This window comes from Zootoca vivipara, chromosome 1 (assembly GCF_963506605.1).
Source record: "Zootoca vivipara chromosome 1, rZooViv1.1, whole genome shotgun sequence".
NCBI classification, from domain to species: Eukaryota; Metazoa; Chordata; class Lepidosauria; order Squamata; family Lacertidae; genus Zootoca; species Zootoca vivipara.
In genome coordinates, this window is record NC_083276.1 from 40,035,600 (window position 1) to 40,061,266 (window position 25,667).

Here is a 25,667-nt window from a genome sequence, read left to right on the forward strand (position 1 = left end):
TGTGTTGTTTATGTGATAGTTATTTGTAAATTGCTGGTTGAAAATGCTTCATACTTTTCTTTTAGCAATATAGATTCATAATTTTTGAATTTATTGAAGAGCTGCTTTTCCTTTATAGAAGGTTGGGAAACTGACCGAAAATACCACCTTGTTTCAGAACCCAAGTATTAAGACCTCAGCTGTAACACCTTTGTGTTAATTTTAAGGAACTAAAGAAGAATAAGCTGTGCATTTACCTTCTTGTTTAGAAGCCTGTTGCATCTTCTGAGTTTACTGTTTCTTGAAAGAATTCTACCTCCCAACACATCTTTTGATTTACCAATTTTGTTATAAAATGAAATCTTTTTTCCTGTTTAACTTCCCTAAGTCTGGACTCAGCTACATTAGTAAAAAAAAAAGTGTTTTGAATGTGTTATTAACATGCAACACCAGATGGCGATGGAGAGTAAAGAAAAATTCTATGTGATTTTCTATGGCGTTTTTTCCCCTGTTTGTTATAAGTGATTCAATTTCTGACTCATTTATAGCATTTTTTCCCCTGTGTGTAGATCTACCCAGAGTTTCTTTAAAAAGCAAAAAATAGCCTGTAGGAAAGCTCAGAGGTGCTTTTCACCCGAGCTTGTTAGCCTGTTTGCCTGTTGGCAGCATAGATTTTATTTATTGCCCATAACCAGTGCACATCACCAGAGTGCTTGAGAATATCTGGAATAGTGCAATGGGCAGCTGTATATCATGGATTGTTTCTGGCCTGTCTTCATGTTGTGTGCACATAAGATACAGGGCATTCCAAATAGTTCATACTGTATATTTAATTGTATACAGTAATACCGGTAGGAAGAATATTTCACTGACACCTCCTCTCATAGCACGTTGTTTAATTGTTACATTTGGTTGAAACATATAGCTGAGTGGCTAAAACACACTGATTCTAGCTCCAAAAGTAACCCTCTATCATTTCTGCTGGTTTATAGTTACATGATGTCAAATGGCTATAAGCCAGCACCTCTAGATCTTTCTGAAGTGAAATTGCTGCCTTCGCAAGAAGTGTTGGTTGACAAACTTGCAGAGAATGCACATAACGTCTGGGCAAAAGACAGAATAAAACAAGGTTGGACATACGGCATCCAGCAGGTAAAGGTAATTTAAATAATATTTGGGTGGCATTAGGATGAGGGTTATGCTTAATTTAAAGTGGCACTACTGGGTTATACACTTAATTCTTGAAAAACCTGTCTTCCTCAATGACTGCTGTGTTTGTCTGAAAGCCTGTGATAACCGAGCTATGATAGTATGATCATTCAGCAAATCTATTGCCAAAAAGGTATTTATGACTGGAATTGGACTTTCATTGGCCTTGAGTATAATCTTAAATTCAGACAAATCTGTAGTGTGATGCTTCCATGTTTTGCTTGCCTTTTATTTCTTGTGTTTATATCTAGATTTCTTTTAATTTAATTTTGCAGAAAGAATCTATAACCTGAATCCTACATTTCTTATCTGTACCCTTTTTTAGGATCTCAAAAACAAACGAAATCCCCGACTGGTGCCATATACATTATTAGATGAGCGTACTAAAAAATCAAACAGAGATAGCCTTCGTGAAGCTGTCCGCACCTTTGCTGGTTATGGATATAATATTGAACCACCAGATCAAGAAATAGGCAAGTCTTGCTGTGTTATTATGAACAGTTGCTATAGTATTTCTAACGTGCTTTGCCATCTATCTCAGCTATTTCATCTTCCCAACAGTATTATCATTTTTTCAGCTACATGTGGATTGAACTAGATGTTGCAAGCATTGGTTCACACATTCTCACATTCTTCTGCCCTGTTTAGCACTCAAAAAGCAGAGACATGTAGACAATTCGCTAACCAATTATGCCAACAGGAATCAACCTATTAAAAAATGCATGTTTAAATCTGCATTTCGATCATTCAGAGACTGAAGGGGCATGCTTTGAGTGACTGATGAATTCACTGCTCCTACCCCGCTCTTCCCCATGACAAAACACCCTTACCTTGAGAGAGGGAGAGGATGAACCTCTCATATGTAGAGGAAGCAATGTGTGATGCACTACCACATCTCCCTTCCCAAAGTAAAGCTTTTGGGGCGTGGAGCAGCAGGGAGTCGGAGGACAGGAAGCACCCAGGGGGAGAGAGCAAGATCCAGTTCAAGGAGGGATTGCTCTAGGTTGCTTTAAAGGTAAAGGTACCCCTGACCGTTAGGTTCAGTCATGGACGACTCTGGGGTTGCGGCGCTCATCTCGCTTTATAGGCCGAGGGAGCCGGCATTTGTCCGCAGACAGCTTCCAGGACATGTGACCAGCACATAGCTGTCAACTTCCGGATTGGAAAATAAGGGATCAGCAGTGGCACGGCACCGAAAGTCGCTTCAGCGCATGTCCAGACATGCCCAGAAGTGACTTCCGGTGCCGGGCCGCCCGTGTCCGCATTTCTGGCCACCAGAAATCGCTTCTGTGCAGGTGATTTTTGGCCGGCAGGAGCTGCTTCCTTATGAATACGGGGGAATTACGGGATATTTTGCTATTCGAGATAACAGCGGGAAATGGATTTAAATATGGGGGTTTCCCGCGAAAAACGGGAGACTTGACAGCTATGGGCCAGCATGACTAAGCCGCTTCTGGCGAACCAGAGCAGCGCACGGAAACGCCGTTTACCTTCCCACCGGAGCGGTACCTATTTGTCTACTTGCACTTTGGCATGCTTTCGAACTGCTAGGTGGGCAGGTGCTGGGACCAAGCAACGGGAGCTTACCCCGTCGCGGGGATTCGAACCACCAACCTTCTGATCGGCAAGCCCTAGGCTCAGTGGTTTAGACCACAGCGCCACCTGCGTCCCTAAAGGTTGCTTTAGCACCTCTGTTTTGTAACTGAAGCTACAAAAATACTGGAATATTGTTTAAACTAACTTAGGTTTTTGGTGGGTTTTTTTGTTTTTGCTTTTGTTTTTTGCTTTCTTCTGTCTTTCACAGCTGACCAAACGGTAGAAAAAGTGAGCATTGACAAGATCCGTTTCTTCAGAGTAGAGCAGTCTTACGCAGTTAAGACTGGAAAGTGGTATTTTGAATTTGAAGCTGTAACAGGAGGAGATATGCGTGTTGGGTGGGCAAGGCCAGGCTGTCGGCCTGACATAGAATTGGGTGCTGATGACCAAGCATTTGTCTTTGAAGGCAGCAAGGTTGGTACATTTGATAATAAAATTAAGTAAATAGGTCTGTAGCTAATTGCTATGGTTAAACAACTACTACAAAAATATGGTTCACACACACACACACACACACACACACACACACACACACAGTCTTCTGTCCAAGTTTATTATTTGTTTAACAAAATTTATATATCGCTTGATTGTTTTTGGTTTTTAAAAAACATCTCTTAAGCTGTTTACCACAAGCATCACCAAAAGTGTGGCCGACATCCAGGCAGCATTTTCTGCAGCTGATTGCTTACTTGTTTATCCTCTAAAATAAAAATAAAATAGAAATATTCCTTCCAGTAGCACCTTAGAGACCAACTAAGTTTGTCATTGGTATGAGCTTTCGTGTGCATGTTTATCCTCTGTTTAAGAAATTAATTTTGATTATGAACTCACATTTACACACAAAAATACCACTTCACTTGATATTTAGGTGTGACTTCTGGGGACATTTTGAATTTATTGCTCAGTGCTAAATTAATAGTCAATTCTGCTCCTGTCTTGACAAAAATAGCTTCTTTGTTTATCTTCTTTTACCTTTCTCTGCAGTGAATATGTTCCGACACACACATTTAAACCTGCTTGTTTTCCAGGGTCAACGTTGGCACCAGGGGAGTGGCTTCTTTGGACGAAATTGGCAACCAGGAGACGTAGTGGGTTGTATGATAAATCTAGATGACAAATCAATGATATTTACTCTGAATGGAGAGTTGCTTATAACCAATAAAGGTTCAGAACTTGCTTTTGCTGACTTTGAAATAGATAATGGTAAGCAAATTCTTTGTTGGGACAGTGCTACTAATTGAAAGGAAATAACGAGAAACCTGAATCTTGCTCTAGACTTTAAATTCTTAGCGTACAAAAACAATGATTAATTTTGGGGGTGTTCCACACCTTCAGATTTTTAACTAATAGACATTGGCTGTCCATCAGCCTTCCCAACCTTCAGTGAAATAGCTTAATTAAGAAATGCATCTGTCATTTCCATTCAAGCAGCCATGTTAGCTCGTTGCACCTTAAAGAAAAACAAATCTATTAGGCAAAAACTTTCATGTGCTACAGTCCACTTCATCGGACGAAGTGTAATTCTAAATTGGAAAGCATATATATATATATATATATATATATATATATATATATATATATATATAATAGGGCATGTGGGTGGATGTCCACTTTCCCCCAAAACTGCTTGACCGATTGCATTCAAATTTGGACACAACGTCCAAAGCGAATATGAGAGTGACCATATACAGGTTGCGTAGACAGATGTCACACCTGGGCCATGTAAAACCCCTAAAACCCTGTGTTCCAGAACTCAAGTGCATGCTGGAAGCACAGGAGAGGTTGCAAAACAGCACCCTCTGACAATGGCTAAACTGGGAAAGCTTCCCTCTCCACAGCATCTCGGCTCGGCTTTCCAGACTGGGCCAACTGGAGGTGGGGGCTCGCCTGGGTGGGGGATGGGGGAGGAGGGGACAGGATAGTTCAGGGGTATGCCCAGCCACAGGGATAAGCTGGTGTGGGGAGAGGAGGGGGTGGCATACCTCATGGGTTGGGCCAGGGTGGGGACAACCACAGGGATGAGCCAGGGTGGGGGGAGGAGGGGATGGGATAGCTCATGGGTTGGGACAGGGTAGGGGGAATCATAGGGATGAGCCTGTGTAAACAGAACACGCGTCAAACATTTCAACAAAGTGAAGGGGGACTCTGAAGGTGAGGGGAGTCTGAAGGGGGACTCTGAGGGTCCATTTAACAGACTGAGCCACAGCAACGCGTGGCCGGGCCAGCTAGTACAGTATATATTCATGTGGTGTTTTGTGGTGCATGTGTACATGCATGCGTAGGGGAGAAAGGTAAAAAAGAATTGCAATGCAAAAGTAAAAGACTGCGACAAGGACCAAAAGGGAAAACATCACCATGATCAATGAATATGGCACTGTTAGTGGTAATGCAAACGTGCCTGGGCTGGGGACAGAAGTGAGGGGAATTGGGCTTCCTTTCCTATGATGGTAGGCATGGATGAAGGTATACAGATAAGGTAATAAGGACTGATTACATCAAGGCCCTTGCTCCCTCTGTTTCGTCAGGATCATGTCAGAATTTGAGAATATCAGTCAGTAAACTAAACAGTAAACTAAACTAAACTTAACAGTCACTTTAGACCACACGGGTGGCGTTGTGGTCTAAACCACCAAGCGTTTTGGACTTGCCGATCAGAAGGTTGGCGGTTCGAATCCCTGTGATGGGGTGAGCTCCCGTTGCCCGGTCCCAGCTCCTTCCCACCTAGCAGTTTGAAAGCACACCACTGCAAGTAGATAAATAGGTACCGCTGTGGCGGGAAGGTAAACGGTGTTTCCGTGCGATGCCCTGCGGTGTTCTGTCGCACCAGAAGCAGCTTAGTCATGCTGGCCACATGACCCGGAAAAACTGTCTGCGGACAAATGCTGGCTCCCTCGGCCTGTAAAGCAAGATGAGCACCGCAACCCCAGAGTCGTCTGCAACTGGACTTAACAGTCAGGGGTCCTTTACCTTTATCTTTACTTTTAAACTTCTTAGTCTGGTGGTGGTGCTGATAAACACCAAACCTGCCCAGAATAAAACATCTATCACCTATGATTTGATCATAGGTGAAGGGCCTGACCTGGTGTGCATAACTGAGACGATGGTAAGCAAATTAACACTTTTAGTTTTAAGTTAATTACTAGACAGAATGAAGCCGGATCCAAGGTTCATTCTTATTAGAATCCCAACTCCATTGTAATTGAACCTGGGCAGCATTTTGCGGCTTGCTATTTTTTTGGATATATATATATATATTCTCTATTCCTAAACAGGCTTTTATTAAACAAAAAATGGCAGTGTTGCACAGCAGTGATCCATATGGATAATTTTGTAATCTATTAGAAACCATTAGGATTCACGGTTACAAGTTATTGATGGCAAATGCCAAGATCTTGCCACTAGCGTATGTTACCACGTGTAGCTAGTGCTATTTGTCATTCTTTCTAACATTTTGCATTAATGACTGCCTGGGATGCTGTATCAGTGTGCTGTCAGCTTTTTATGAAGAAAGGAACATGTGTAATGCCTAGCAAAGCCAAATACTTCATAATAAGAGTATTTATTAGGAATAGGCTTGGCTCTTTCTGTTGGAAGTAGATTTGTTTAATCACTGCTGCCTTCCTTTGGTTCCTTCCTCCAGAACAGTCTGCTTTCAGAGTAGTCATTAAGTTGTTTTGCTTGGTTTCTTTTTCTTTTCTTTTAAGCAGAAAAGGCACTATTTGTTCATTCTCTGTTCCCACAATTTGGATGAAATTTCCACTAAGCGCCTTTTAGTTTCTTGTTGTTTTGTATTGCCAACTGCTGCAGACCTAACAAGATCTGGTCCCCTTAACGTATCTCTGTGCTTCTTATGGAAGCCTTCATGCAGAGTAATGTTATTAGCCTCATAAAAGGTTTATAAGAAAGCTTTCCTTTGGTTCAGGATAAGTTGTTTATCCTTTCAGCTCTTTATACAATAAATGTCAATCTGACATTTGGTAACTGATTATTAGAGAAGTCGATTAGGTGACTAATTTTTTCAGAAAGTCTTCTATGCCCTACTTATATAATGTTTTATTATTCTTTTATTTCTGGGGGTTGTGTGTGGGGGGGTGGGGGTGTGTGGGTGGGTGGGTGGGTGGGTGTTTGTGGCTGCCCTAAATTATTTGCTACCATTTCTAATGAACTGGGTCCAAATTTAATCAGAAATAAATAAATTCATCCCTTTAACCAAAAGAAATTGCACTGAGAGCAGGCCTAGGCAACCTTGGCTCTCCAGATGTTTTGGAACTACAACTCCCATGATCCCTAGCTAACAGGGCCAGTGGTCAGGGATCATGGGAGTTGTAGTTCCAAAACATCTGGAGAGCCAAGGTTGCCTATGCCTGACTGAGAGTATGGTAAGCTTATGGTTAGAATAATCAGCTCTGGGGTTTTCTGTGTATATATTTCCCTAACTCCATATTCATGTTTCATTGATTCAGGTTTTGTCCCCATATGCTCATTGGGTCTGTCTCAGATTGGACGGATGAACTTTGGGAGAGATGCCAGCACCTTTAAATATTATACAATGTGTGGTCTGCAGGAAGGCTTTGAACCTTTTGCTGTCAACATGAACAGAGATGTTGCTATGTGGTTCAGCAAACGTTTACCAACATTTGTCAATGTACCAAAAGACCACCCTCATATTGAGGTAATGCTGCATAGTAAGAAGAGACATGGCATGTTCCCTTATACTTTTGGTCGCTAAGAATTACATTGCAGAAGTAATAATACAGTAATAATAATTTTATTATTTATACCCCGCCCATCTGGCTGGATTTCCCCAGCCATTCTGGCAGCTTACAGAACATAGTAAAAACATATTAAAATATAGTAAAAAACATTTAAAAACTTCCAGATACAGATGTCTTCTAAAAGTTGTGTAATTCTTTACCTCCTTAACATCTGGTGGGAGGGTGTTCCACAGGACAGGTGCCACTGCCGAGAAGGCCCTCTGCCTGGTTCCCTGTAACTTCACTTCTCGCTGTGAGGGAGGCTATTTCTACATTGCCTTATTGTGAATATATATCAGTGACAGTTCCCATAGGCTTCCACGTTAATCCCTTCACTTTCACTTCATTTTATCCACATTACTTCTCCTTTTAGATGAATTAAAATGGCTGTATTTCAATAATTTATTCCCAGACACAATTACAGCCTGCTATTAAGATGTATTTAACACCAACTGTGTCCAAGATAGAAGTGATATTGTTGTTATTCTGTTTCACTATCCCATTCAATTCATCTTTTTTTTAAGCAGATGGTTTGATGAAACACCCAGTGATTACTTAACATTCTGTATACAGATGCATTTCAAAGGTCCCTTTTTATAATCAAATTTGAACATGTTTAAACAGACAATACATGTGTTTTCAGAAGTCCCATTGAGTTTGGGTAAGTGGGTATAAGACTGCAGCCTTGCTGTGTTAATGGTTAAGAACTTTGGCTAGTACAAAACTGTTTTTGCGGTAGGACAACTGAAGGGAGTATTCTGTGCATTTTAAAACATGCTACTCCATCAGTCTCTCTCTCTCTCTCTCTCTCTCTCTCTCTCTCTCTCTCTCTCTCTCTCTCTCTCTCTCTCTCTCTCTGTGTGTGTGTGTGTGTGTGTGTGTGTAACTGCTCCTTTTTTTGTCTCATAAGAAAATTGTTAATGACCTTTGACTGCAGGTAACAAGAATTGATGGGAACATTGACAGTCCTCCTCGCTTAAAAGTTACCCATAAGACATTTGGAACACAGAATAGTAATGCGGACATGATATATTGTCGCTTGAGCATGCCAATTGAATTCCACTCCTCTTTTAACTACAGTACTGGTTTGGAACTGATGGATAGTTTCCAAAAAAGGTTAGATATAAGTTTAATTTCCCGCTAGGCTTAACTTTGTTTTAAAACGGCTTTCTTTTCTTTTTTGAGTCCATGGATTTAAAAAATGATTCCTACTAACTCTGTGCAGTTTTGTGGCTTTGGATTTTATGATACCCTAATCCTTAGTCAATAAACAAGAAATTTATCTATCCTGTAGTTAAATGGCTTTGATTATTCAGGGGTATGACAGACTTTAGCTGAAATAGAATGTACTGGGATGTATTCTGATTCAAAATATTGCAGCCACACTGTCTTTTTGGATTTATATGCTGCTGCAAGTCCTTCTCTTTAGCAAATATCTATTTTTATTTAAAGCAGTTGAGGCACAGAAGGACTTTCTGATCCTATGTCCTTCTCTTTTAACTGACAGATAGAATTCATGCATAATTTTCCTTTCACGGTTCTATCTAGCACAGATTTCATACTATGAAAAAAGTGACAAAGTTCATATTTTCCAGATAACCAAGCCATCAAAGCTTCCCTTCATCATTTTTTTCAGTGTTATACAGTATTCTATCATAGAATCATAGAACTGTAGAGCTGGAAGGTAAAACGAATTTCATCTAGTCCAACCTCGCCCAATGAAATTGAGTCCCATACTCTACTGACTGAGCTATCTCAGTTCCTGTTTTATGTATTTAAATGACTGATAATTATACTTTATTTCCAGAAAGCAGAACCAGGAGATACCTGTTCATGCAACAACGGTAAGTATATAACCATAGTGGTTTTTGTTGTTTCTGTTTTTAGAAATGGGCTAGCTCCCCAGGTTCAGATGAATTGGTTCAGATTAAGTCACACTGTTTCTCCTAAAATTGGGAAAGAATTTGAGTCAATGTGAGCCAATTCATGTTGATGGACATTGGGATATCATGGAGTCTGATCCCTCTGCCATTTCCAAACCCCTGCTCACCCAATCAGCCCCCATTGATCCTCCAAGTCCCAGTCCTTCCCAACATGTACTGGCTGCTTCTGAGGACTGAATTGCAGCTCGATTGTCTGTAATCTTCTGGTTGAAGCGTGGAACACAATTTCAATTCAAACTCAATAGGTAAAGGTAAAGGACCCCTAGACGGTTAAGTCCAGTCAAAGGTGACTATGGGGTGTGGCGCTCATCTCGCTTTCAGGCCGAGGGAGCTGGGGTTTGTCCACAGACAGCTTTCTGGGTCATGTGTCCAGCATGACTAAACCACTTCTGGTGCAATGGGACACCGTGAGAGAAACCGGAGTGCACGGAAACGGCATTTACCTTCCCGCTGCAGCAGTACCTATTTATCTACTTGCACTTTGATGTGCTTTCAAACTGGTAGGTTGGCAGCAGCCGGGACATAGCAACGGGAGCTCACCCCATCGCAGGGATTCGAACCGCCGACCTTCCGATCGGCAAGCCCAAGGGGCTCAGTGGTTTAGACCACAGCGCCACCCATGTCAGTAAATAGTAGTTAGGCCCAGAGAAGCTCAGTGAAAATTGAACCACACGTCAGTGCGGAATGCTTTGAACATTTACCTAGGAATAAATAAGGCACAACCGGTTTTGTTCAAGCCACGCATACCGATGCTATTAATTATTTCTGTTTTGTACACGGGATGCAGTTTTCTGTTAGGAGGTTTTTGTGCTTGTTTCTATTTAAATATATAAATATATATTTTAATATTTACGCTTGCTATTGTTTATTTCAGTACTACTACTCAGTGCGGATCTTTGCAGGCCAAGACCCATCTGTAGTCTGGATTGGCTGGGTAACGCCTGATTACCACTTTTACAGTGAACATTTTGACCTAAATAAGAACTGCACAGTAACAGTTACTTTGGGAGATGAAAGAGGAAGAGTTCATGAAAGGTGTGGCTCTTAGAAATTACCTGTTGAATAACCTGTGTTTCAATTAAATTTATCAATACTGTAGTTGGGAAGGACTTTTAATTTTTATAACTCCAAAATGTAATTGGTTTGATTTTATTCATAATATTTGAACCTGAGAATATGCTTTGTGCAAGTACTTAATGCCGTCATTTACTAATATTAGATACAGTGGTGCCTCGACTTACAAATTTAATCCGTTCTGAAGGCACCTTAATAGGTCGAAAAATTCGTAAGTCGAAAAGCGCCATTGGAAACACAATTTCCCATAGGAATGCATTGGAAACGGAAAAAATTGTAAGTTGAAGCAACCCCATCTAAAAATTCTTAAGTCGAAAAAACCCTATCTAAAACCGCCGCGGTTTCCGTTCGGATGTCGAGAAATCCGTAAGCATGCGGCCATTTGCCCCATTCGTAAGTCGAAAAATTCGGTTGTTGAGTCGTTTGTAAGTTGAGGTACCACTGTACAGTTAACAGTAACATTTATAGAACTCTGTGTCACTTCCTCAGCTACAGTTCCTTGAAATTATGTGTCCTGTGGCTTTAACTGTGATGATAATTTCAATGCAGACTTCACAAGTAAAAAAGTAGAGTTCAAATGTTAGACTTACTTTTTTTAAAAAAAAATCAGGTCATCCTTGCAAGTGAATACTGACTTAAAGTTAGTTTTAAATGCAAAGCTTGCACTTAAAATGCATCCTGATGTTTGGCTATAAGCCACCCTTTATCCAAGGGCTCATCCACACTGTATTTTCTTGCATTTGTCCCATGATTTCTACGCACAGGTCTGAGAGGGTTTTCTTTTGCCCCGCTGCTTTCCTCGGGAAAGCTGGTGTTTACTTAGTAACAGACTTTGGGCTTCAATCTTTCGCTCTGCATGCAATGCCAAAGTTCAGCCCCTCCCCCTGCTTCTCACCTTCTGTTGTTTGTCATGGTTGCAGCGCCCCCTGTGGCTTCCTCTCGGCTCAGTGCCCAGAACAGGCAAACTGGCCGTGCTTCCCTAAATCCACCTCTGGTTTACTGCTGAGTTGGAGCAAATGTCGGCCCACAGAAAACCTAACTGACGTTTATTGTGATTCAGCTGTAAACTGCAGGTTTTCCCAGGGAAAGTGGTGAGATAGGGGGGAAACCCCACTCGGACTCAAGCCTAGAAATCGAAGAACAAGCAAAAGTGTGAAAAAGCCCAAATATATGCTGTCCCTGTTCTTCCCATCTGACCTGGGTTTTGCTGCCTCTCTGCTTGCTTAGGCCCAAGCTACAGGTCACAAGGTGAAAATTGTGTTTTCTCTTTGCATATCCACTCCCCCCCCGTTGCTTTCTCCACGAAAGGGTTCCAGCTTTACAGCTTTGGGGGTGGTGTTCCTGCAGTTCTGTTGCACTAGCAATGGTGTTATCTGGTAGATATAATATTGGTAGATTTGATTACCACAGGTATCTTACACCAGCACTTCAGTGTTAACAATGGCTCACAATTTTTACCGCTGCACTTCGAAGTGCTGGTTTTAAACTCTAAAGCCCTAAATGGCTTGGTTTAGGAGTACTTTATATCTTACTGTGATCATGTAGGTTTACCATAAACACCTTTCTTATTATGCCGTGTACTTTGGCAAATGTGGCTTTCTGCACCTATAGAACTCACTTCAGCTGGAGACTCTTCAAATACTTAACCGGGCTGGGCTGGCTGGACAAACTATCGCAAGGAAATGGATTTTTAATCCATTTTTCATTTAGTTAGTTCTTTTGTTGCCTATTTTTCTGTTATACTGCAACCCATAGGATGGAACAAGCTAAAGCTTCAAATTAAAAAAAAAAAACCATCAAAATCTGCATCTTCACTCTGCTTAACCACTACTTGTTCTGATGAATGTTTTTGTTTTTTTGTTTTTTTCAGTGTAAAACGTAGCAATTGCTACCTGGTCTGGGGAGGAGAAACATCTGTTAATTCACAAAGATCTGGTCGTGGTAATGTTGATTTAGAAATTGGATGCCTTGTTGAGTTGGCTACTGGAATGTTGTCATTCACAGCCAATGGAAAAGAACTGGGAACTTTCTACCAGGTATCAATATATTTTACCCCCCCCCAAAAAAAATCCTCTTTACTTCAAAGTGACTGTACAAGATGAAATATATTTTATTGAAGTACTGTTGATAATGCGTGATGGCTGTTTGGTGTTTGTGTTCCTGTATGACTACGTAGGTTTTGAAAATATATCATGGGCCCTGAACCAAATATTCTTATACTGTTTACACTCGATCAGGAAGGCAGTAGCAAGGTTGGGAGAACTCCAGGTTGATAGTGATGTTCTAGAAGCTCCCCCAATCTTGATGCTGCTGTGGCATCCGATTAGAGATGCGGGTGGCACTGTGGTCTAAACCACTGAGCCTCTTGGGCTTGCCGATTGGACGGTCGGCAGTTCGAATCCCCGCGACAGGGTGAGCTTCCATTGCTCTGTCCCAACGCCTGCCAGCTAGCAGTTCAAAAGTATGCCAGTGCAAGTAGATAAAGAGGTACTGCTGCGGCGGAAAGGTAAACACCGTTTCCGTGCACTCTGGTTTCCGTCACGGTGTCCTGTTGTGCCAGAAGCGGTTCAGTCATGCTGGCCACATGACCCAGAAAGCTGTCTGTGGACAAACGCTGGCTCCCTTGGCCTGAAAGCGAGATGAGCGCCGCAACCCCATAGTTGCCTTTGAGTGGACTTAAGCGTCCAGGGGTCCTTTACTTTACCATCCCATCTGCAGTGCCACTATCACTGGGAGATCTCCAACACACACACACACACACACACACACACACACACACACCTGAAAGGCACTTGCACATATAAATAGTCTATAAATACATGCATAATGAAAGAACAAGTGATACTAAGATACGTTTTGCAATAGGCCTGGGCATATTTCACATCATGTAGTATTGTTGTGTTGTTGTCTTCATCTCTCCCCCCCCCCCCCCAAATCTCAGGACTCACTGGAGAAGTGGCTGCAGCAATGGCATTATAAGATCACAAATGAAATTGCCTCACTAAATCATCATTCATGATTTCTGTCTGGGTCTTATAGTATAGTATACTAAATCTGCATAGATGCATGCCTAAGAATAAAAATCCATCACCATGCTAGTCACAATAGACTTCAGCTTATATTAAGCCTGTACTTAAAATCCAAGCTATTTTTGCTGAAATTCCTTCACTCTGTGTATGAGACAAAGGCTGTCATCTTCAAGTGAAATTATGATGATTCTCCCAGTGACACCTTTTCCTACTCCAATCAGGAGTGTCATAGGAAAGCTGGGTATGCAATTAACAGTTCTTTATTTAGTGCAGTGTGTGATGGATATAGAATACACAGGGCATGAAACCAGTTAGGGAAGACAAAGGTTATTGTATGATCTTTATGGAGACAAAAGATTTGTACATTAACTCTACATTTATCTTGTGTGCTGAAAGAGGTTCGAACTGAAAAAAGAAATGACGATGAAATCATTTAATTCAATACTTGAGCACAATATAAAGGAGTAGATCAATGACTTTTTAAAATAGAAAAATCATCATTTAGAAATATTTTATTACCATTAGTGAACTCCTGCTGATGCCACAGTGCTCCTAGACCTAATGCTGCCCTATCCAGACATTCTCTTTGTGTCTTAATGTCACCTGTGAGAGTGGAGCACCGGGGCAAGTGCACTAATCTCTGTTTTGACTGTGCATGACTTCGAAGGTGAACATCAGACTCAGTTGATATAGAAACTGGACGCCTTGTTTAGTTGGCTAATGGAAAAGAAGTGGGAGCTTTCTACTAGGTATCAGTTTATTTTCCAGAAAATTCCACTTGTCTCAAAATGGCTGTACAAGATGCAACATACTTTACAGATCTACCGCTGAGTCATTTAGAAACCTGATCTTCCAGTATTTTTTATTGTGCAGGAGTGAAACACACATTAGAGCACTGCCTATTGCGTGGCAGTGTGGGCTGTGAAGAAAGTGGATTTTAGTGCCACTGTTTCATCCTGACCTAGCTGTTTAGTGGAACTGTCTTCCTCAGAACCCCTTAGGGCCCCACTGTGACTCTTTTTACAAGACGTTTTGAAGATTAAAATCACTCATCTCTGTTGAGACCTGGACGCTGCTTAGAGCACAACTCCACCTGAGGTGGACAGTGCTGTTCTGTAGGATCAGTTTCAGTTGCTATGGCTTGATGGCATGGACAAGGTGCTAGCAGGAATGCAGCAAACACATGCCACCTGGACCCTTGCCCACTTAGCTGATCAAAACACAGTACATTGTTCAAGCTGCTAACAGTGGTTGAGTGTCATGAGCAGTGCTTTTTTATAGAAAAACATTGGTGCTGGTACTCACCATCTAGTTGTTACAGTAAGTGCCACACTTTTAACATTTGAGTGAAAAAGGTGCCAGTACTGCGTTCCCTTGAGTAAACCCAGAAAAAATGCAATGGTTGTTGAGCATATTGTGCCAGTATTAAAATAATTTCATTAGCTACCGGCTTGTTTCTCAGTTTAATTGAGGCTGTTGTTCTTTGGTCTTTTAAAAAACCTTTAGTAGTTTAAGTAAGAATGCCTTCTTCCTCCCCGTTGCTTAATATATTTGTTGGAGGCCATATTCTGGTTGCTTTCTGATGTTAGGCAAAAGCTATCGGAGGGTAGGCCTTTTCAGCGCAAGTGCACAAATTGTGGAACTCCTGGTGTAGCCTGTTCACTAGGTGCCATTATTATTGTTTTTTAGGCACTAGGTGATTCTCTTTGGTGTTTTAATGGCATATTATTATTATTATTAAAAATATTTGGTCCATCTTTCAAATGCTTCACTATTTTGAAGCATTTTACTCACTAGTTCATTGTTAATTATTTTCATCTCCTACATTTGTTTTGCTTCATTTCATTGCTGCTATTAGCTGCTTTGAGGTATTTGCAAGCAGGAGAAATAGAAATATATATAAAAATTGTTGCTGCAGTGTGTGGTATGTACAGTATACAAAACTTAAAAGGAATTTAAGCTGCTTGTCAATGTTCTATAACATGCAATGCATCATTAAATCTTCTGGAGTTTTCAGTGTACTGTATACTGAAGCATTCACCACATGCTTCCTTAGTACCCCTGTTCCCTGCGCCATACATTGCAGTGGAGCAGGATGTTGCAATCAGGGCTTGTAGGACCAAGTTAGATGAGATTATAGATCTGCTATTGGATCCACCACAGTTTCTTTTTTTTTAAAAAAGGGAAATGAAGGTACAGAAGGAGGGGTTTCAGTATCTTTGTATGTGGTAAGATGGGACGCGGGTGGCGCTGTGGGTTAAACCACAGAGCCTAGGGCTTGCCGATCAGAAGGTCAGCGGTTCGAATCCCCGCGATGGGGTGAGCTCCTGTTGCTCGGTCCCAGCTCCTGCCAACCTAGCAGTTCAAAAGAACGTCAAAGTGAAAGTAGGTAAATAGGAACCGCTACAGTGGGAAGGTAAACGGCGTTTCTGTGTGCTGCTCTGGTTCGCCAGAAGTGGCTTTGTCATGCTGGCCACATGACCTGGAAGCTGTACGCTGGCTCCCTCGGCCAATAATGCGAGATGAGCGCCGCAACCCCAGAGTCGGTCACGACTAGACCTAATGGTCAGGGGTCCCTTTACCTTTATCTTTATGTGGAAAGATGGTTTAACTCTTGTCTCTGTGCTGTATTTCTCAATTGAAAACACTTCTCTGAACCTCCTATTTTCCCAGTAGGAAGAAACCTGTGTCTCTGTGTTGGATGGGTACCCAATTTTGCAGGCATATGTGTGCAATTATATAAATGAATATCCATCTAGGTTTGCTTATGCCAGGGGTTGTCAACCTGGTCCCTACCACCCACTAATGGGCATTTCAGGATTCTAGGTGGGTGGTAGGGGGTTCTACGGCACAATCTGAATCCTCCTTCCATTGAGCACTGGTGGGCAGTAAGGAAATTTTACCATCAAGAAAGATGCATTAGTGGGAGGTAGGTATAAAAAGGTTGACTACCCCTGGTTTACGCCTTAGAAATATAGGGTGTTTACTCTTATCTCTCTGTGCATGTGTATGGGTGAGCAAATTCATTTCCCTACATTTTGCTTTGAAGCAAACTCTTCAGTTTAACGTGAGCAATGTAACCCCCAAAACGAAACATTTCTTCCTGTTCCAGTTCTATTCAGTAATTGCATCCCTTTATAAGAGCATTGGTTTGCTTGTCTAGTTGTGCTGCCTTTTTTCACAGCGTGACTCTTGATATGCCTTCTCTGAAGTAAGTCCCATTGAATTAAAAGGACTTCTAGGTAAGTGTGTACTAAGAATTGCAACGTTAGTAAATTTAGCACAACCGTATCATTGTTGCAAGTTGATAAAAGGCTCGTGCTGCATTTTAACTGCAATAAATATCTTTTTCAGGTTGAACCCAACACAAAATTATTTCCAGCAGCTTTTTTACAGCCTACGAGCACAAACCTTGTACAGTTTGAACTGGGTAAATTAAAGGTATTTTTAATAAAATTATTATCAACGGATATTATGGACTTTAAAGTAAATTATGTAATGCAAACTGTTTGAATTAGTCAACAGGATTAGGGTAGTAGAATCACTTTTCTCTCTCCCATTCCCTGGAACTAATAGTGAAATGATTCCTGAAGTATAAAAAAGTGTTGTTTCCTCAAAAATGTAAAAAATAAAATAGAAATATATGGGCATATATTAGATATCATACCTAAAGAGGACTGCATGTCTCCTTACAAAGTTCAGATACTGGAGACAACAGGGAAGGGGAGACTATCACATTCCTGTCTTGTTTTTGCATTTCAAGTATAGCTGCTAATGATCATCCTCTTTGACTGACATTGGAAGATAATAGACCATGGACAAATTGCTGTTTCCATATGGCATCCAACCGAGAGTTCTCAAAGAACTCAAACATGACATTGCTGATATTCTTTTAAAAAAAAAGTACTGTAACTTGTCCCTAAGATCAGCTACCATACCTGAAGACTGGAACACCTTTTTAAAAATAAAATAAAATTTATTTTTAAAAAGGGATCCAGCAGGCGGAATTTACAGGCCAGTTAGCTTAACATCTGTTCCCAGAAAACTCTTGGAAATTATTATAAACTAACCAAGCATATAGAAGAACAAGTCTTGCTGAAGCAGAGCCAGCATGGCTTCAGCAAGGCAAAGTCCTGTCTCATAATTCTATTAAAATTCTTTGAAAGTGTCAACAAGCAGTTGACTTGGACTTTCAACAAGCTTTTTCACCAAAGACTCCTAGGTAAACTTACCAATCTTTCAATATGTATACCGTGAGGTATTGTTAAATTAACTCAAGGTTCTGTTTTTTAAAAAATTATCCATTTATGGGGGTTTTTTGTGTGTGGTTTTTTTTAGAACACTATGCCTTTATCAGCAGCAATCTTTAAAAGTGAAGAGAGAAACCCTATTCCCCAGTGCCCTCCTCGGCTGGATGTTCAAACTATCACACCTGTTGTGTGGAGCAGAATGCCAAACAGTTTCCTGAAAGTAGAAGTTGAGAAAGTCAGTGACCGCCATGGGTGGGTGGTCCAGTGCCTGGAACCTTTGCAGATGATGGCTCTTCATATTCCCGAAGAAAGCAGGTACATTTAAAAGATACTTTGCTTCCTTAAGAGCAAGTAGGTTATATTTGATTTATGTTCATTTTTATTCCTATCATTAAATCTCTCATTCAACTTATAAAGTTGGACTGGTTGTGCCAGAATGTGTTTGGAAATTCATGTGGATTCACACTACTAGTTTCTTGTAAATGGTTCTCCAAATGGGAACAAGTCAGAAGCTTAAATCCACCCTGTGCAACAAGAACAAATTATCTGGATTTGGGGAAACACCCCTTCCATGGGGGTTTCTGCTTGTGGTAGGGTCCTCCTTTTCCCAGCTACTTGGAAATATCACTACATATAAAAGGAAATATTTGCTTCTACTGCATAAATGTAAAAAAATAATAATTCTGGATTTAATTTTTTATCCTTTAATGTAGAGCCTAATGCAGCTCCTGAGGCATGCACAACATAGATTCTTCACATATTACTTTAATATTTGTAAGGATTACTTATTCTTTTAGGTTATAGTTCAAGTTATATAGCTTTATAAAAGGTTATTTCGGTCATAATTCTTGCAACATATCCAGGGCTCGGTACTGATCTTCTGTATTAGATTACAAAAAAATATTAAATCATAAATCTGAAAATGTACCCTCTGGAAAATACAGATTTATAGCAAGATATAACCCGAGAAATTGATCTTTTCCCGTGGACATGGACCAATTCTAATAAACCTGGAAGGAAAGATGTAGAAAGTCTTTTATTAAAACACATTGCTTTGGTATTTTCCAGTGAAGCTATAAAAATACTGGACATGATGGTGATGACCCTGATAATCTAAGCATGACCAAGGGTTCAATCCTATACACAAGCAGCTGATGTAAAGCAAGTATAAAAGTAAAGCCACTGTAAATTAACTCTAGGTCCGAACTCTATTCAGCAATTGGACTACTGCTAGCGAAGCAAGCCTAAACCTGGTCCAGGAAAAACAAGCATTTAAAATAGTGTTTCAGTTGCACCATCCTTTTTGCCTGCTTAACTTACTCTGGGCTGCCAGGTCACATAGTCACGTCACCAAGATGAACCGTTCTCTCTCTTTAGTCCCACTGCCCCCCCCCCCATGCCCCTGGAGCATCACTTTCTCAGGGCTTACACCACCTTAAGATCCTTCATGCTCGGCTCAGTTAGTTGGAGCCTGGCTGAGACAGGATGCCAGAGACACCCTGGTGTATCTCTGTCTGATCCATGGATGAGAGATTGAAGGTGGAATAGCCTGGCTTCTCTAGGAACATCCCAGCGTAGCCAGAGATCCACCCACTCATCCATTGTGGATCTTGCAATAGAATTGCTTCCTAATTCTAGATCCAACCCATTATTTGGGTTCTGCTCCCAAATTCAGTTGTCTTTACACAAATGCAGTGTATGGGAAACAAACAAGATGAACTGGAGCTTTTAATGCAGGGTGGCAAATATGACCTGGTAGGCACTACTGAAACAGATAATTCAACATTCGGTCTGTGAGCATCTAGAAAAGGATGCTGTGGTTACAGTGGTACCTCGGGTTGCAGACCCGATCCGTTCCAAGGTGCCATTCACACCCCGAAAAGTCTGCAACCTGAGCGGCACTTTCACGCATGCGTGAAAGCGGGATAGAGCGCTTCTCCGCATGCGTGAAGTGCACAAAATGCTTCTGCGCATGCGCAGGCGGCGGAACCTGGAAGTAAACACTTCTGTGTCTGCCGTGTTTGCAACCCAGAAAAATGCAATCCGCAGCGGATGCAACCTGAGGTAGGACTGTACTAAGACCCAGCATGGGTTTCTCAAAAATAAGTCATGCCAAACCAATCTGATTTTTATTTTCGGATGGAATTACAAACTAGGAAAATGCTGTAGACATAGTGTATTTTGATTTGAGTAGGGGTTTTGATAAAATTCCCCCATGATATTCTCACAAGGAAGATGGCAAAATGTGGGTTGAACGAGGTAACTGTTAGGTGGATTTATAGCTGGTTGACTGACCGAACTCAAAGAGTACTCATTAATGGTTCCACAACATCCTGGAAAAAAGTGACAAATGGGGAGCCGCAGGGTTCTGTCCTGGGCCCATTGTTGTTTAATGTCTTTATAAATGACTTGGTAGAAGGAATTGAGGGGATGCTCATTAAATTTGCAGGTACCGGTAACACCAAACTGAGAGGGGTAGCCACAGAAGACGGAATCAGAATTCAAAATCACCCTAACAGATTGGAGAACTGGGTGCAAGCTAACAAAATTAATTTCCAAAGGGACAAATGTAACGTTCTGCACTTAGGCAGGAAGAACCAGATGCAAAAATATAGGATGGGGGACACCTGGCCTACTAGCAGTACATGTGAAAAGGATCTAGAAAGGAGATTCCAACTAAACATTCGGAAAACTTTTAGTAAGAGCTGTTCAGCAGTGGAACAGACTCCCACAAGAGGTGGTGGACTCTCCTTCCTTGGAGGTTTTTAAGCAGAAGTTGGATGGCCATTTGCCATGGATGCTTTAGATGAAATTCCTACATTACAGGATGACCCTCGGGGTCCCTTCCAACTCTAAGATTCTATGATTTACTTCCTTGTTCATTTATAGCATTTGTATCCTGTTCTTTAGCCAAAACGCCTCCCAGAACCTCTTACATAAAATCAAAGCAAGGCACTCAGTTCCTGCAGGCTTACAATCCAAAAAGAAACACACACACACACACACACACACACACACACACACACACGGGAAAAGGGACAAGAAGAGGAAAATGAAGATTAATGCATCAGTTTCTAAGCAGTCATTCCCATATTGGCTAACTGGCACAGTTCAGAGGCCTCCAGCAAAACTGGTGAAATGAGCCCTGCTTCCTCTCTCTCCCACTGAGGCAATCTGATGGAATGGCAGTTGAGGGAGAGGAGGCCTGAAGGGGCTAGTGACTGTCAAAGCAGAGTCAGTTCTCTTCCAGTGTGCCTTACTTGTTCTTTTAATATTGTTTAAAATGTTGGTAAATATTGCATATTTTATAAAATCATGGTCTGTAAATTTGACATTTTCAATGTCATGTGTGAAGCAGAAGTGAGTCATGCTCCCAAGTCTAGTACATTTATCTTTTTTTTGCAGTTCTTATGAAGTACCTAATAAAATGTACTTAATGAATGAAAGCTAATTTAACACGTTTCTGTTTTGTTTTTTGTTTTCATTGCAGGTGTATTGATATTTTAGAGCTATGTGAACAAGAGGACTTGATGAGGTTCCACTACCACACTTTAAAACTGTATAGCTCTGTTTGCGCACTGGGTAATAACAGAGTAGCTCATATACTTTGCAGCCATGTGGATGTTTCTCAGTTATTTTATACAATAGATAATCAATATTTACCTGGTCTCTTGCGTTCTGGATTCTATGACTTACTTATCAGCATTCATTTAGAATACTCCAAGGAAGCTAAACTCATGATGAACAATGAATTTATAATTCCAATTACGGATGAAACCAGAAAAATAAAATTATTTCCAGATGAATCGAAGAGACATGGTTTGCCTGGAGTTGGGCTTAGCACCTGTTTGAAACCAGGCTTCAAATTCTCTACCCCTTGTTTTGTTTTGTCTCATGAGGATCATCAAAAACCTAGTCCAGAGATACCAGTTGAGAGGCTTAAGTCAAGAGCTATAAGCATGCTAACAGAAGCGGTCTACTGCAGTGGAACACACATACGAGACCCTGTTGGGGGGAAAGTTGAGTTCCAGTTTGTTCCTGTCCTGAAACTTATAGGAACATTGCTCGTAATGGGAGTTTTTGATGATCATGATGTCAAACAGATTTTGCTCCTCATTGATCCATGTGTGTTTGGTGAAACCAAAGAAGAAGTAATGGAAAAAGCAGAGAAAGAAGATGTTGCACAAATAGAAGAAAAAGCTATAGAGGCTGGAGAAAAGGCAATCAGGGAGCCTAAAACTCCAATAAAAGGCTTGCTGCAAACAAGATTGCCTGAATCTGTTAAACTCCAGGTGACAACCTTAAAGTAAATGCAGAAGTGTTGAAATACTGTTGAGATAAATTATAAAATGTTTTCCAGTAACCTGAGCAAAGACCCTGAACAGCAGTATTCTTGAGACATATTTTTTTGCTAATTCTTTATTGGTCTTAGTTTGACCAGACACAACTAATTTTCTTCTTTCTATGCTACTGTTCCACAAAAGCCAAAACTGGTAAGATACTATGGGTTATATTCAGTGCTGCAGTTATTTTTGAGCAACAAAATTCCACACACAATGGAACTTCCCCTCTTTCTCTGCCTGTAGCACCATATACACTCTCAAAATCTTCTCCTGAGGGTTGGAAGACCCTCAGGAGGAGATTTGGGGAGTGTGCAAGGGATGAGGAGACAGGGTAGCCTCACTGTGTGAGTGAAATTCTGCTTGTGCAACAATGGATACAACCCTGTCACATACTTTTGATATAAATTATGTACGTTTGTACATTGAAGGTGCACTGAGGAACACACTGGTTTAATCATATTACATGCCTGCAGTAATTTGTCCCCTCACTTTTAATTAACACACATAGGTTAATAAGCAAATAATAGGCATTGGGTTGGATAAAAGAAGTATGAGCAGGTGGAAAGTAGCTTTTAGTGCAGTTCTGCAAAAGCTTGTGTAAGAGCTTGCACAATAGTTGGTTGCTTTGTTTGTTTATATGGACTTACACTCACTTTTTTACCATCTGGTCCTAGGGCAGTTTACATATAGCTCAGTACAAATATAAACCATGTAATTCATTAAAATTACTAGACCATAAATGAAACCATAAATTCAATGGGAGGAGTATTCTGATCTAATCTCCTGGTGTTATAAGAGCTGCTAAGTTCTATGGAAGTTCTTGTGCTTCTACAAAAGGTTGCATGAGCTCTTGTAAAAGCACATAAACATTGTGGATTTGGTTGCTCTTTTCTCACACTGCACTCTAGTATTAGGTGTGGGAAAAGACTCTTAGAGTGGAAGGCTTCCTTGCACATATAAAGGGGCCTTTTTGGATCCAACAACCCACTGAGTATCCACTGAAATTAATCTGGCAAACTATACTGTTGTTCTTTCATGTGAATTTATTTGTGCTGTTCCATAACTTGGCCACATAATGCATCTCTTATTTTATGCTAGATGTGTGAGCTATTAAATTATTTCTGCGACTGTGAACTGAAACACAGAGTGGAAGCCATTGTATCATTCGCAGATACTTACGTCTCAAAGTTGCAGTACAATCAGAAATATAGATATAATGAACTCATGCAAGCCTTGAATATGTCTGCTGCCTTAACAGCTAAGAAGACAAAAGAATTTCGCTCTCCTCCTCAAGAGCAGGTAGATCTTTCTTTCTTTCTTGTACAGTATGGTGATGGTTACAGGTAGGTAGCCGTGTTGGTCTGGATCGAAGTAAAATAAAAAAATTCCTTCAGTAGCACCTTAAAGACCAACTAAGTTTTTATTTTGGTATGAGCTTTCGTGTGCATGCACACTTCTTCAGATATGAAATGGAGTAAAGCTTTCAGAAACCTTAAAATACAGTGTCCAGTAAAAAGCTGCAGAACAGGGATCTCCCCTTCTGTCTGCAGACCCAGAGGTGTAGGAAGGTTAGGTGGTACCCAGTGCAGAAAATTTCTTGTCACCTCCCCCCCCCAACACACATTGATTTTTATTTTCATTGTTTTGCCTGCAAAAATGGTTTTATGTTATTTCATATTTTCTTACAAAGGAATGTGGATTATGGACCTCTGATAACAAGTAGGTGACTATGGAAAGATACTTAAATCTACAGGATGGATTGTGTTTTGGCTTGTCTTATTTTATTTATACTTCTTGTTTATTTATTTAATAAAATTTATTTTAAAAAACCTGCAAAGTGGTTTACCAAAACAAAAAACAAAACAACAACAACACAGCAATAAAATCAAGAAAAAAATAACAATCCTACCTTAGAACATACAAAAGCTAAAATATTAAAATTAAAATTTCTTCAACTTCCTAAGCATCTAGGTATGCTTGCCTAAAGAAGAATGCTTTTAGCAGGTGCCTGAAAAGAGTCTAGCAAAAGCACATGCTTTGTTGCAATAGGCGGGGAGTTCCAAAGTGCAGGTGCTGTCACAGTAAACAATGCAGTACAGATATTATGTGGAACCTGTAGTAGTGCTTGAAACTACTGAAGGGGAGGTTTTATTTATTGTGAATTCACCATGCTCCGTATTATCTGAAAAGGAAAACGTTATTTAAAAAACAGGACTGCACAGCAGCAATCTAGTCTCATCCTGATCAGTGGGACTTTTTCCCGAGCCGACAATGCATAAGATGGGCTGCAATCCTATGCACCCCTTGCATCCAACTTGTACCTAAAACTCTGCACAAGCCTGCACTAGAGAATTGTAGAGTTGGAAGGGACCCCTGGGGCAATGCAGGAATCCCAACTAGACCATCCCTGACCGATGGCCACCCGTCTTCTGTTTTCCCCCTCAGCCAGGACACACAACGGATAAAGACACAACAGTGGAGACTGGAGGTGGGGAACGGAAGCCCAGCAGTAGGGCAGTTCATAAAAAACTTTTTTAAAAAAAATGCCTGCTCCAAAGGTCTTATCTTACTAAAGCTATATCTTATATAGCTACAGTGGTGCCTCACTTAACGAATGCCCTGCTTAACGAAATTTCCGCTTAACGAAAGGATTTTTCGAGTGGAGCTTGCCTCGCTAGACGAATGCGTTTTATGAAAAATTCGTCTAGCGAATCGCAGTTTCCCATAGGAATGCATTGCAATTCAATTAATGCGTTCCTATGGGCAAAAAAAAATTTTTTTTCAATGCATTCCTATGGGATTTGCTAGACGAATTTTTCGCTATAAGAAAAGACCCGTGGAACGAATTAATTTCATCTAGCGATGCACCACTGTATATCTGAAATTTCATGCATATCAGTTAATAGCTTGAACCTGCTCCACTGAATTGAAATTTCAGCCTTCATGACATGGGAAAATGGCCAAGTAAACAGCTATTTTCATGGAAGAGGGTCAAGATATTAACTGATATGCATGAAATTTCATATATAGCTATATAATCCATAGGGTAGTAATATAAGACCTTTGGAGCAGGCATTTTTTAAAAAATAAATAAAAGTTTTTTTTTAATGAACCCCCCCCCCAGTAGGGCAGTAATTGTTCCTTAATCATTTGTCACCCCCCTCCATGATGGAACCTGGGGCAGACCCCTCCCCCCACCCCCTTCCTATTCCCCTGTGCAGACCTTTTCAAAACTGCTTCATAGGGTTAGAGGACCCCTCAAAACAGCATTAGTCATGGATGGCACAGTGATGGGTGGAAGGGGGAACTGTGAAAGATCAACAAGTCCTGTTACACTGCTAAGAGCTCTGCTATATCCATTTGCATACAACCCCCCCCCCCCGGCAGATTAGCAATACCTGCATATCTTTAAAGTATTCAGTATTTGAGTTAGTTGCTTGTACTTGGTCACTGCAGGCTTGTAGCACTTTTGAAAAGAGGGTACCATAAT

At 40.8% G+C, this 25,667-nt stretch overlaps 1 protein-coding gene across 2 annotated transcripts in view; it reads left to right on the forward strand.

The window, feature by feature from the left end:
* The window catches only part of RYR3 (ryanodine receptor 3), a 264,337-nt gene that overhangs the window by 116,944 nt on the left and 121,726 nt on the right, over positions 1–25,667 (forward strand). For both annotated transcript variants that reach the window (XM_060273292.1, XM_035110794.2), the window contains exons 24-36: positions 972–1,131; positions 1,514–1,661; positions 2,993–3,198; positions 3,813–3,987; positions 7,248–7,456; positions 8,476–8,654; positions 9,346–9,382; positions 10,356–10,516; positions 12,426–12,591; positions 16,939–17,025; positions 17,923–18,149; positions 21,325–22,126; positions 23,276–23,476. In XM_060273292.1, the coding sequence (XP_060129275.1) occupies positions 972–1,131; positions 1,514–1,661; positions 2,993–3,198; positions 3,813–3,987; positions 7,248–7,456; positions 8,476–8,654; positions 9,346–9,382; positions 10,356–10,516; positions 12,426–12,591; positions 16,939–17,025; positions 17,923–18,149; positions 21,325–22,126; positions 23,276–23,476 (2,758 nt within the window). The remainder of the gene's footprint in view (positions 1–971; positions 1,132–1,513; positions 1,662–2,992; positions 3,199–3,812; positions 3,988–7,247; positions 7,457–8,475; positions 8,655–9,345; positions 9,383–10,355; positions 10,517–12,425; positions 12,592–16,938; positions 17,026–17,922; positions 18,150–21,324; positions 22,127–23,275; positions 23,477–25,667) is intronic.